We start from the raw sequence: 12,721 nt of genomic DNA on the forward strand, positions 1-12,721 counted from the left end.
GGGCCTGGGCTATCCGGGAGGTTGGACTGGATGATCACAGTGGTCCCTTCTGGCCTCTGAGCCTATCCGCCTCCTCCAGCTGTGGGAGCCCAGTGGGGGCTCTGCAGGGATCCCTGACATCCAGCCTCAGGGGCTGGGCCCAGCTCTGGGCATATGCTGGAGGCTGTGTCCCTGCCTCATGGTCTCCAGGAGGCTGGGTGGCACCGTGCCCTGGTCCCAGCCCCCACTGCAGCCTGGCCCAGCCTGGGGACTCTGCAGATGAGGCTAGTGTGCCCTGGGTTGGTGCTTGAGATGCTGGGGCCTTGGAGACTGTTCCCTTCACCTCCCCGCTCCCCTCCCCTGGGATTCCCTCCTGGTGCTCAGAGCAGTTCTGCCCACCCCCTGCTCTCACAGCAGAGAGCGGGTGTTTGGGGTGCTCTGTGTGGGGTGTGCCCCTGGCTCCCACCTCTGGGCAGCTGAATGTGCGTGGCTCCCATCTGCATGCCTGACAGGCTGGGGGAGGGGCTGTCTCCCAGCTGTGCTTATCCAAGATAAAGCCGGGCAGGCTCCCCGGGGGTGAGGGAGGTCTGGCCCCGACCCAGCACTGCCCTGTTCTCCTCACAGCCTTGCCCAGATAAGCGGCTCAGGAGCTGGCAACGGGGCTGGATTAGCTTGCTGGCTTGCATCGCCGGGGCTGGTAGCACTAGCATGGAGCTCCCGGTCCAGGGAGGCAGCCACCTCTGAGGTGGAATGTGGCAGCTGCCCAGCTGTTTAGGGCAGAGAGTGGAGGAAGGTCCCAGTGGCAGGGGGCAGGGCTCCCAGGAGTTCTGACTTACTGGGTTTGGACCCTGTCACGGAGTTCCTGGGCGATGCTCTGGAACTGCTCCCCATGAAGTCAGTCAGGACTCTGGGGTAGTCGCCTTTCTGTGAGCAGCCTGTCTTCAGGACACACAGCTCACACAGCTTCCACCTTCCTGGATCTGATCTCGGAGCATTCAGCATCCTCTGCCTCTCCGTGCGCTTCCCACAGCGAGTCCGCTCAGGCGGTGCTCCTGGGGAAGCCAGAGGGTCCTGCACCCCAACTTCGCAGTCAGACGTGACTCTCAGCCAGCCAGTAAAACAGAAGGTTTATTAGACGACAGGAACATGGTCTAAAACAGAGCTTGCAGGTGCAGAGAACGGGACCCCTCAGCTGGGTCCATTCTGGGGGGCAGTGAGCCAGACAACCACGTCTGCACTTCACTCCATGTCCCAGCCAGCCCCAAACTGAAAAACCCCTCCAGCCCCTCCTCCTCTGGGCTTTGTTCCTTTCCCGGGCCAGGAGGTCACCTGATCCCTTTGTTCTCCAACCCTTCAGCTCTCACCTTGCAGGGGGGAAGGGCCCAGGCCATCAGTTGCCAGGAAACAGGGTGTCGGCCATTCTCTGTGTCCAGACTCCTGCACACACATGCCCTCTAGGGCTCTGCAATGATCATACACCCTTACCCCACCACCTAGATACTTAAGAACTGCCTAGGGGAAACTGAGGCACCCCCACACTATTCAGAGGAAACATTAAGAACAGTCCCACTTCGTCACAGACCCTTGTTTCTCTGCTGCTGTTGGCAGCTCCACACTGATTCCTTGGGGGCTGTTATCAGAGCCCTGCAGCCAGTGGGTTCCCGCTGAGGTCAGCATAGGGAACCTCCAGCCAGTCATCCCAAAGGGCAGGAGCAGGGCTGTGCACTCTAGCCCCCCAGCTCTGTCACGCAGGCCCTTTGTGTTGATTCCTGCCGCTCACTCTCCCTTTCCACCCAGCCTCAGCGGGGTCTCGGGGGCCCTGTGCCAGGGCGTGTTGCTGTGGCTGTCACAGGCCTGTTCTCCCTCCCCTGAGGCTGCCCTGCCCTTGGACCTTCCCCACTCTGAGCCGGGCTCTGCGAATCTCAAACATCAGGAGCTGCTTAGGAAGCAGTGTTTGAGCCCTGCAGCCCCCCGCTATCGCAACCAGGGCCCCTTAATCCCAGTCTGCTCCTTCCTCCCCTCACTCCTGCACACAGCTCCTTTAATCCAGAGCAGAGATCCTGCTGTGGGGCGTGATGTGTAGCGGGGCTGAGCCCCGTTGCGCTAAACTGGGATTACGTAACTATGCCTTGGGGGCTGGGGTGTCTGCACCCACACTCACCCCCACCCCGTCCTGGGATCTGGCTGTTCCCAGCGTCGGCCGCTGGAGGGGCAGGCAGGTGTCGTGGGCACAGTGCCACAGGGGGGCGTGGTGTCTCCATGCTGGAGCTGCAAGTCCCGTGTGCAGCAGGGACTTTGCCATCAGGTGATGCTGACTCAGCTGTGTGGGCTGCTCCACCTGTTCCCTGGGGGTGGGGGGCACTCTCCCTGCTCAAGAATGTCGTTGTCCCCTGTGTGTGTGCGCGCACGTGTGCGCATGCTTGTGGTGGTGGGGCAGTTGGTGCACAAATCTCATGTTTTATGTCCTTTCTGCATAGAAAACAGCATCAGGAGGGCCCATCTCTTCCTGCCTCTTTGTGTGGGAGGGAGAGGGGACTGTAAGGGGTATGTGCACCCTGCCCCCTTATGTCACCTTGGACATAAATGTCGGAGTCATTATCAGTGAGTGGGGCAGAGCCAGAGGGAGAACCCAGGAGTCTGGGCTCCCAGCTCCCCTGCTGTAACCCATTAGATCCCGCTCCCCTCCCGGAGCTGGCAATGGAACCCAGGAGTCCTGGCTCCCAGGCTGGCCTATTGAGAACAACCTGCTGAAGCTGGTGGGAGCTGTGGCGCTATCTGGGTTATTGATCAGCCCCATTCCCCCTAATATAGGCCTGGTGTCTCTGTGCCCAGTGATCCCCCTGTCCCAGTAGCCATCTGTGGCAAGGGGCTGGCACAGTGACCTCTGCACCCATGTCCCAGGTTCCATTAATCCCAATGTATCTGGGCTGGCTGAATTCCCTCCGCACCTTGGTGAGCCTGGGGTTAATGAGTGAGTCCCCTTCCCTGCTGCTCTCCAGCCAGCAGCCCCCCCGCCCCCGAAGGGGATGGGGCTTGTGATACTGCCTCCCTGGGAACTGCACCCCCAGGGAAGTTCTCCAGGATCTGTCCTGCGAGTTCCCAGTGTGGGGCTGTGGGGTGACTCCAACAAGTCTTCTGAGGCTGGGCCCAGGGCCAGGAGCAGCCGGCCTGGCTGGTTTCCCTTCCCCCCCTTAATGGCTCCTGCCTGAGGATTACATTGCAGGAGGTGTGTGAGCAACCTGGCATCCCAGCTCTGGGGGGGTGGGGTAACTCATGGTGTGGGGGAGCCAGGCTGTGCCTGCACTGGGGGTGCCCATGGCAGAGTGGGCAGGGGTTCCAGGCAGGAGCACCTGGAATGCATGTGCCATCAGAGCAAAGACTAACCCCTGAGTGCTGCATTGGGTGGCGGGGGGGCATTGCACCAGTTCCATGGCCAGCAAGGGGGGCACTCCAAAGTGCCCCAGATCAGGCTGGTGCAAAGGGGTTGTTCCTAGCAGCTGTGGGGCCTCCTAGGAAGGTGACTGGCTGCTGCTTCTGCCTGTCCTCTGGGCACTATGCTAGGAGGGGCTAGGGGTGCTGGCTCAGCCCCGCTGTTGGGGATGGGGTGGCACAAGGAATCTGGAATTGGTCATCTGCAGTGGCTGGGAGCTCTTGGCTCTCTCATGGCCCGTCATAGTGAGATCCAAGATGACAGCACATGGAAGTGTCAGAGTTGAACTCATGTCTGAGGGGTAGCAGTACAGCGCACTGCCTGCTCCATGCCCCCAGGAGCAGAGTGGGAGGTTGGGCCAGTGAGTCTCAGCCCCCCCGGGAGAGCTTGCTGCCTGTCACTGGGTCCCAGGTAAGCCTGTCTCAGTCTTGGTGGAGCCCCCCTTGTGATGACTGGGGCAGCCCAGTGGTGTCATGGCCACTGCACTGCTAGTGGGGACTCTCCCACAGTTGGGCTGGGGCCCACTCTGGCAGGGTGGGGAGTGGGTTCCACCTCAGCCAGTCTGCAGCCGTCTCTCCTGGCTGCTGTTTGAGGGGAAGCCAAAGAACCAGGTTGTCCTGGGGCTCCTTGCTGCTGGACGGACTGACTGGGCTGTGGGTGTGCTCTGGGGGGCTGCAAGGGTTGGGATCATCCCCCTGTGCTCTGTCTCATGCTGGCTGCTATGCCCCTTCTGTCCCTGGGAGTGCCCCCCCCCCCTTCCAATGCACCTGCCCGCCCCTCCCCATGCCTGGGAACCCTGTCGGCTCCATCCGCCTCTGCCTGACGCCCTGGCAGCTCTGGGCGAGGGAGGCAGCGGGGCCATGGCCCATGGGAAGACATGTCGGCCCCTGCTTCTCATATCCTGAGACATGTCTGTACAGGTGCCACGTGGGGGGCAGATCCCGTCTGGGAGCTGGGAATCAGGACGGGGGCCAGGCTTGCTGCTGTTGGGCCCCACAGGGCCTGGGGGTCCCCTTCTCCAGCACTGACGGTTGGGGAAAACCTTCTCCTTCTCCAGTGTCCCCTATAGGGGGGAATGTAACAAGGGAGGAATTTGGGGGCTTGGTGAGTGGGGCTGTGGAGGGAAAGGGGGCCATGGGAATTGCCCTATGGGAGGCCATAGGGATTCAGGGGGCTGTGAATGGGGTGGACCGTTTGGGGCATGGGGGAGCTGTGAGAGGCTGTTGGGGGCTAGTGAGCGAGGTGTTCTGGGTGAATGGGAGCCATGGGAGATCTGTGGGGATTCTGGGTGAGTAAGGGGCCCCCCCAGCAGCTCCTCACCCCCTTCTCCTTGCAGAGAACGTGCCGGAGGAGCTGCGCGATCCCTTCTACACGGACCAGTACGAGCAGGAGCACATCAAGCCGCCCGTGACGCGCCTGTTGCTCTCCTCAGACATTTACTGCCGGGCCTGCCGCCAGGTGCTGCCCCCCGACGATGTGGCTGCACCTGCCCCCAAGGACAATGCTGCCCTGCTGGCGCTGCTGGGGCGCCGTGGCCTGGCCCCCACCTACCAGGATAAGGCTGTCAAGGAGGCCGACCTGCGCCAGAAACCCATCAAGATGGTAAGGGCCAGATGGGGGGACCTTCTGGTGACTGCTTCAGGGGTGCATGTTCCAGTGCAGTAATGGGGGGGGGGGTCTGTCTAGGGTCCTCCAAACAGCCGGGGGAGGCAGCTTCCAGACTGCCCCGTGTCTCCCTGTGTGTGGGTATGTCCTGTTCAGGGACCTTTCTATGCATTGTGTGGAGAGAGAGTACCTGCTGCCGGGTGCCCTGTGGTTCCAGGTGCCTGGACACCCAGGGCAGTGCATGGTTGTGGGAGGTGCCCAGTGGGGCCTTGGCTGGCTGAGGATAGGAGGGTGCTTGGAGCCCAGGCCATGTGCTGGAAGGGGCAGATGCTGCCAGGGCAGGGAGTGGGAGCTGTGGTGCCCCTGGAATAGGCTTCTTAGGGGGAAGGGTCTGAGCCCAGCACCGGGGAGGGAGCAGGCCCCCTGGATTGGGCAGGTCTGTCCCCACTCTCTGCCCATCCTGGCTGCCGCCTCCGCCTGCAGGCACTGGGCACAGGCCTGGGAAGTGCATTGGCGTTGGGTGGGGCCTTTACGAGCTGGGATCCCGGCTGGCACCTGATCCACCCTCAGGCCTCTCCCGTCCCCCTCCCCCTATCTGCAGGCTTGGTGCTGACCTGGGGGCCCTGGCTGTTGTGTGTGCTGGGGGGGGACTTTCAAACCCAGAGAGGGGCCCCCTCCCCTCTTCAGGCTGGGCCAGGTTGCAGGGTGTCCAGGTGTAAAAAGCAGAGGGGGCTGGTGCCCTGTGTGGGGTTAATGCTGTCTGGAGGGGGGGGTGCTATTTGTAGGCAATCCCTGGTGTGTGAGACTGGGGCTGTGAGCGCAGGGCTCCTGACTGGGGGCCCCAAGGTGGCACTAGCCGGGGGCTCTGGGAAGTCAGGTCAGCTCTGCCGGGAGCAGCTGCTGTCTGGGCTGGAGAAGCCCCAGAGGCTGCGGGGGGAGGGTCTTGCCAGCCTGCTTAAATCCAGGGGTGATTTGGGGGGAGGGAGGTCTGCTCCTGTCGCCTGGAGACTATAAAACCCGCCGGTGTGGGCTGGTTGGGGGCCCGGCTGTTGGTGTGGCTCTGCCAGCAGGGGCCTGATGAGATTGTGGCGTGCCGAGCTGTTAATGCTGCCCTGGTGATCTGGCCGTCGGGCTCTGGCTCAGCCTGGGAGTGCGGGGGGGGTGTGTGTGTGTGTTTGTGCGCGCACAGGCCATATATAGATGGCCTGTTCAGAGCCGGGGAGGGGGGACATTCGTGCAGGGCACGGTGAGAGCACAACCCAGTTCTCTGGGCCACACACTGCTCTGGGAGGAGGCGCGGGGGAATCACAGCCGTGTGGCAGGCTCTCCTGCGTGCCCCCAGCAGGGTGCCCTGGTAGCTGGGCTGCCCTGGGAGGGTGTGGGTGGCGCTCAATGGCAGCACCGAGTCCTGGACTCCCAGTGCCTGGTCTCGAGGCCTGATGCCCCAGGGAGCTGGCTCTGGGACCTGCTGCCCCTGCAGGTGGGGGTGGGCACCCTGGGAGAGCTGGGGTATGGGCAGGGGGGACACTGGGCCCTTTTTGGCTTCTCCCCGGTGCTGAGGGGGAGCAGGCAATGGGGATTAGAGGCTGCTCCACAGAGCTGGGGGGGTGGGGAGCAGCTGGCTTGCTGCCAATGGGAGCTGTCGTGGCACGGGGTCGATAGCCGGGCTGGGACGACTGCTGGGATGGGACAGGAGAGGGCAGCCCTGCTGGGAGGGAGTGATGGTGGAGGATGGGCTGGAGGAGTCTTCCTCAGCTCTGACTCCCAGGAGTGGGCAGCTCTGGGCAGGGCTCCCTTGCCCTTTGGGCTGGGCTTCCTGGACAGGGACTGGGCGGGGGGGGCTGCAGGTCCCAGCCCCAGCTGTCTAGCCCAGCCCCTAGGGGCGCTATCAGGGCACAAACTTGCTAGAAGTGTCCCAGTCCTGCCTGGTTTAGGCTCTGTCAAGGTTCCTTCCCCACTCTGAACTCTAGGGTACAGATGTGGGGACCTGCATGAAACCCCCCCTAAGCTTATTTTTACCAGCTTAGGTTAAAACTTCCCCAAGGTACCAACTATTTTACCTTTTGCCCTTGGACTTTATTGTTGCCACCACCAAGCGTCTTAACAAAAATAACCGGGAAAGAGCCTGCTTGGAAACTTCTTTCCCTCCAAAATCCCCCCAAGCCCTACACCCCCTTTCCTGGGGAAGGCTTGATAAAAATCCTCACCAATTTGCATAGATGAACACAGACCCAAACCCTTGGATCTTAAGAACAATGAAAAATCAATCAGGTTCTTAAAAGTAGAATTTTAATTAAAGAGAAAGTAAAAGAATCACATCTGTAAAATCAAAGAATCATAGAATATCAGGGTTGGAAGGGACCCCTGAAGGTCATCTAGTCCAACCCCCTGCTCGAAGCAGGACCAATTCCCAGTTAAATCATCCCAGCCAGGGCTTTGTCAAGCCTGACCTTAAAAACCTCTAAGGAAGGAGATTCTACCACCTCCCTAGGTAACGCATTCCAGTGTTTCACCACCCTCTTAGTGAAAAAGTTTTTCCTAATATCCAATCTAAACCTCCCCCACTGCAACTTGAGACCATTACTCCTCGTTCTGTCATCTGCTACCATTGAGAACAGTCTAGAGCCATCCTCTTTGGAACCCCCTTTCAGGTAGTTGAAAGCAGCTATCAAATCTCCCCTCATTCTTCTCTTCTGCAGGCTAAACAATCCCAGCTCCCTCAGCCTCTCCTCATAAGTCATGTGTTCTAGACCCCTAATCATTTTTGTTGCCCTTCGCTGGACTCTCTCCAATTTATCCACATCCTTCTTGTAGTGTGGGGCCCAAAACTGGACACAGTACTCCAGATGAGGCCTCACCAATGTCGAATAGAGGGGAACGATCACGTCCCTCGATCCGCTCGCTATGCCCCTACTTATACATCCCAAAATGCCATTGGCCTTCTTGGATGGCCAATCCAAATCAGGATGGTAAATACCTTACAGGGTAATCAGCTTCAAAACATAGAGAATCCCTCTCTGCAAAACCTTAAGTTACAAAAAGACACACAACCAGGAATATACATTCCATCCAGCCCAGCTTATTTTATCAGCCATTTAAACAAAACAGAATCTCACATCTAACACATCTAACTAGGTTGCTTATTAACCCTTTACAGGAGTTCTGACCTGCATTCCTGCTCTGGTCCGGCAAAAGCATCATAGGGACAGAGAGGACCCTTTGTCCTCCCCCCAGCTCTGAAAGTATCTTGTCTCCTCATTGGTCATTTTGGTCAGGTGCCAGCGAGGTTATCCTAGCTTCTTAACCCTTTACAGGTGAAAGGGTTTTTTTCTCTGGCCAGGAGGGATTTAAAGGTGTTTACCCTTCCCTTTATATTTATGACAGGCTCCATGGCTGTGGGGAGGGAGAAGGACTCCCTCCAATCCCAGCTGCTGCCCTAGCTGGCCGGGCTGCCCCATGCCCTGTCAGAGCAGTGCCTGATCCCCGTCCTCGGGGGAGACTTGCCAGGCCCATGCTGCCATGGCGCTGTAATCCCCATCCCTAAATCCCACAGGGCTGGGAGAGCCAGTCTGCCTAGCAAGACTGCACTGGTCTGTCATCCTCTCCCACACTGCATAGCCTAGGCTAGAGGGGGCATTGGCCCAGTGGCCCTGGCTGTGAGGGCTTATAGAGTGTCTCTTCCTAGTGCAGACTCTCCACCTCTGCCATAGCAATCATGTGTCTGGGCTGGTCCCTGGTGGCTGATGCTGGCCAGTAACAGACCCCTCATGGGCAGGGGGCTCTTTACCTCTTGCATGGGAGGAAATTCTCTCCCTGTTGGGGACTCAGCTGGGGGTTGGGTCTGGGTCTGTCTTAAGTGGGTGTGAGGGTTTATGACCCTTGTGAGCATCTCTCCCAGCTAATGGAGCTGCCACTGTCCCACTGCTTACAGAAAACATCTGGCTCCTTCTCTGACCCTCTGAGATCCAGTGGCAGGCAGTTCCGCAGGCTATCTGGGGCTGATCTCTATTACCCAACTGGTGTTTCTTCTAGTCAGCCTCTCCAAATCCCTGTAACAAAAGCCCCTCTCTTTCTCTCCTCTTCCCCCACACGTCTGTCTGGGCCAGGGAAGGCTGAGAGTCAGGTCAAGGGGTGTTAGCTGCCCTGTTTAACTTCGTGGCCTAGACAAAACAAACCCTTCTTGGGCTGCCTTCTTCAGGAAGGCGAGTGTTCCTTGTGTCCTGCACTGCCCACCCCCCACCCCCGTGGTTCTGCCCTTGGCAGCTTCTTAGGCGATACTGGCATAACACACCCCAATTTGCCCCTGCTCAGCCCAGGCCTGGCTAATTGGATTCTTCCCCACTCGCTGGGGGTTTCCGGGCAGGCTCCATCTGACCCAGTTGTTCTCCAGGGAGCCTGACCTGAGCTGCCCCCTATGTCTGGGATCCAACCCCCCGGGATGGGAGATAGGAATAGGGGAGCCCAATGCACACTGGAGTCTCTAGGCTTGGTGTGGGCACTGCCATTGGGGCCTCTGTTGCACCCACGCTGGTGCCTGTGCCCTGCCCTATGGGGGATGGGCTCATGTTAATGATTGACGAGCTGCTCTCTTAAGCAACAGCCGGCTGGATTCCTCACAGGCTGTGGCCGTGGGGGAGATGGGAGCACCGGTACCAGGGTCGGAGCTGCGCTAATCGGGTTAAACATTAGCCACAATGGGATGCCAGGGGATCTGTCCAGGGATAATTGGCTTGTGTGAGGATCCTATTACCCCTGTCTGGCAGAGAAGTGGGGGCTGGCTCCTGGGGCACATGGGCTCCTCTGCCTGAGGTCTGTGGCACTGGCGTGAACCCTGGGACCCTGTCAGCCCAGCCCTGGCAGGGCCCTGCCCTCCCGCCCCCTCACTCTCACGGGTTCATATTAGTGGCTCCAGCTGGCTAATCCAACAGCCCCGGGTGCTGGGGAGCCCTGTTGCTCTCCTGGTGGGGGGAGAAGAGTCACTAGCCCCATATTGATGAGGGGGAAATGGAGGCACAGAGGCTGAAGGGGTTTGCCTGAGGGGACACAGCCAGTCAGGGGCATGTTAGGAGGGGCTGGTGTGTGTGTGGGGAATTTCTGGGTTGGACCCAGCTGTGGGCCTGGCAGAGAGGGGTGCTCTCTGGAGTGGGTCATGAGGTTAGGATGCATAGCAGGCGAGGATGTGTCTGACAGTTCTGTCTCTCCATGGGGGGCTGGGGCAGGGTCTCTGGCCAGGATAGCATGCTGGGGTGGGGGCAGGGGCTGGTGATGGGGTCTCGGGGGCAGTGTCTGATGTTCCATTCTCCCTGCAGGGTGCACACCTGGCAGTGATTGACTCCTTGATGATAGCCTTTGCTGTGGAATCCACCCACTCGCTGAGCGCCCCCCCGGGCACCGATCTGGGTACTGGTTCCTGGGAGCAGAAGCTCCTCTGCTGGGTGGACACGGTATGATATTGGGGGAACTGTGAGGGGAGCCATGGCCCCTGGTGCTCCCTAACTTTGGGATGCTTGCTCCCAGGACACTGCTTTGAGTGGGTGCCCCCATCTGACACTGGGAGTGGTCTCCTTCCACCCTAGAGACTCTGGCCCTCGAGCCCCTGTCGAGCTACCCTCTTCCTGTAGCATTGGGGGGAGGGGCTCTCTCCAGGCTGGGGGGCTCTCCCTGCCCCAGCACAGACTAATCTGTCCCTACCCCCACAGGTGAACCGCAAGTTGCAGGAGAGCACAGAGCGTGAGGGCTCGCAGCAGCCAGCACCTGGCACAGAGGGCCAGGGCCAGGGCCAGGCCCAGCCCCCAACAAGCGGCCCCAAGGTGGGTCTGTCTAGCACTGTGCTGAGGTCTTCCTATGGGGGGAATGAGGGGGTTTGTGTGGGACCCTCTAACTCGAAGCAGGGTGAGTGGGCAGGGCCACTGCACCATGGCGGGTGGTGTGGTGGGGCCATGGGGTATTCCCGGGGCTTGGTGGCATTAACTCCTTCAGGGAGGGGCTGTGGCTGGTCTCTGGAGGCCATGGATGAACCTATCCCCAGGGGATACCTGCCCTCTCCTGCCCTGCTGGGAGAGGGGGGTCCCCCACTGTCCATCCTCAAGTCTGCTGCTGAATGTCCCCTTCTTGGCTGTGCTCTCTCTATCTGTGTGTGTGTTGGGGGTGCGGGGGGGATTCTTTGTGCTCTGACCTCCTGGGGGTGATGGATCCTAGTCTCTCTGCTCCCCTCTCACCCCATGCTTCCCCCTCTGGGTGGTGCTCCCTGGCTCCCTGTGCTGCCCTGGTGGCTGCTGGGTAAGCAAGGGGCAGCTTCGTGCTTGGGGATGAGCAGAGGTGGGGGGCATTTCCATGCCCCCCTCCTGCACTCAGGGGAGGGAGCTCCCCTCCCCCACTGCTGGGCATGCAGTCTGCCCTCCCTTGCTGTGGTGCTGCCCTGGGGCAGCTGGCGTGACCCCTGCGTGGCTGCCCGTGGGCCCATGCAGGTTCGCTGTGTGACTCTTCTCTTCTGCGTCTCTCTCTCCTCCTTCCTGTGGCCTTTCTCCTTCCTCTGCATCAGTGTCCCACCAGGTGGTACTGGAAACTGGTTCCTGTAAGTGGGTGGTTTATTTACTCTCCCCTCCCCCGTGTCAACTCTGATGACCGGGGCTGTGTCCTGCCAGCGCTGCTGGATGTGGGTCTGCATGCCAGGAGACCCCCCCCCACCCTGAGCAAAGGATGCTGGGGCCCCCCAGCACTGTGGGAAGGATGTCCCCTGTGGGGGAAAGGGAGAGGGGGCGTGGCAAGCCCCAGGACACTGGGAAGGAGGGCCCCTGTGTGGGGAGTTGTGGTGGTGGGGAGGCGGCAGGCCCCAGATCACTGTGGGAAGGATGGCCCCTGTGTGGGTGGTGGTGGAGAGGTGGCAGGCCCAAGGGCACTGTGTGGGGGAGAGCCCCAGTGAGGGGTGATGAGGAGAGGCCCCAGCATTGAGGGAAGTTCCTACTCTGGAAGGGGTGGTGGCCCAGAGCATTGTGGGAGGGTGCCTGGGCGTGGCCCATGGGGGGGGGGGGAGCGCTGGGTCCCCTGGATGCCATCCTGTCCCTTGGGGGTGGGGGGCAGCAGCCTCAGTGGTCTGGGTGGGGATCTCTTGGGTGGTGAGTCTGCTGGGCTCAGAGCAGAAGATGCCCCGTAGACCCCATTGTGGGGGATTTCTGCTGGGGGGTGGTGCCTGTCTCTTGAGGCCAGCAGATGGTGGTGAATGCATCCCAGCATCCTTTGCTCACCTACCCCCCCCCCCCATGCATCCCCTTCTTTGGTCTCTTAGCTTCTTACACACAGGTCTGTGGCATCTGCCCTGCTGAGAAAAGCCGGGGGGCAGGGGTGGGAAATCCCCACCTGGTGGCTGGGAAGGGAGGAGCATTGCCTGGTTCTTGCCAGGTTCAGGATCCATGGGCGGGGAGGGTCAGGTAAGGGTATATAGGACTGTCCAGCCTGTGACCCTAAAATGTACCCTATGGCTTCACTGGGGAGAGTTGGGTTCAGTAATGGGCTAAGAGACCCAGGAGTGGGGGAGTCAGACAGCCAATCAAAAGCAGCATGCTGGTCACATGACATCCCCCCTTCTCTTTTCTTGCTCTTATCCCCCTCTAGGGGTTAGGGTCCCCAGCGCTCTGGGGTCCTGGCTATGAGCAGGAGGGTGCCCACCCCACAGGGTTAGGTTAGAACTGGGTTTGAGGGGTGCCCCAC

The 12,721-nt window shown here is 60.3% G+C and overlaps 1 protein-coding gene across 4 annotated transcripts in view; it reads left to right on the forward strand.

The window, feature by feature from the left end:
• CAMSAP3 (calmodulin regulated spectrin associated protein family member 3) overlaps positions 1 to 12,721 on the forward strand; it is a 36,312-nt gene that overhangs the window by 9,294 nt on the left and 14,297 nt on the right. For 2 of the 4 annotated variants that reach the window (XM_048834172.2, XM_048834169.2), the window contains exons 2-5: positions 4,746 to 5,011; positions 10,324 to 10,458; positions 10,714 to 10,824; positions 11,556 to 11,588. In XM_048834172.2, coding sequence (XP_048690129.2) covers positions 4,746 to 5,011; positions 10,324 to 10,458; positions 10,714 to 10,824; positions 11,556 to 11,588 — 545 coding nt within the window. The remainder of the gene's footprint in view (positions 1 to 4,745; positions 5,012 to 10,323; positions 10,459 to 10,713; positions 10,825 to 11,555; positions 11,589 to 12,721) is intronic. The other 2 variants (XM_048834171.2, XM_048834173.2) reach the window with 1 other exon arrangement.

The sequence above is a fragment of the Caretta caretta genome, chromosome 20 (assembly GCF_965140235.1).
Source record: "Caretta caretta isolate rCarCar2 chromosome 20, rCarCar1.hap1, whole genome shotgun sequence".
NCBI classification, from domain to species: Eukaryota; Metazoa; Chordata; order Testudines; family Cheloniidae; genus Caretta; species Caretta caretta.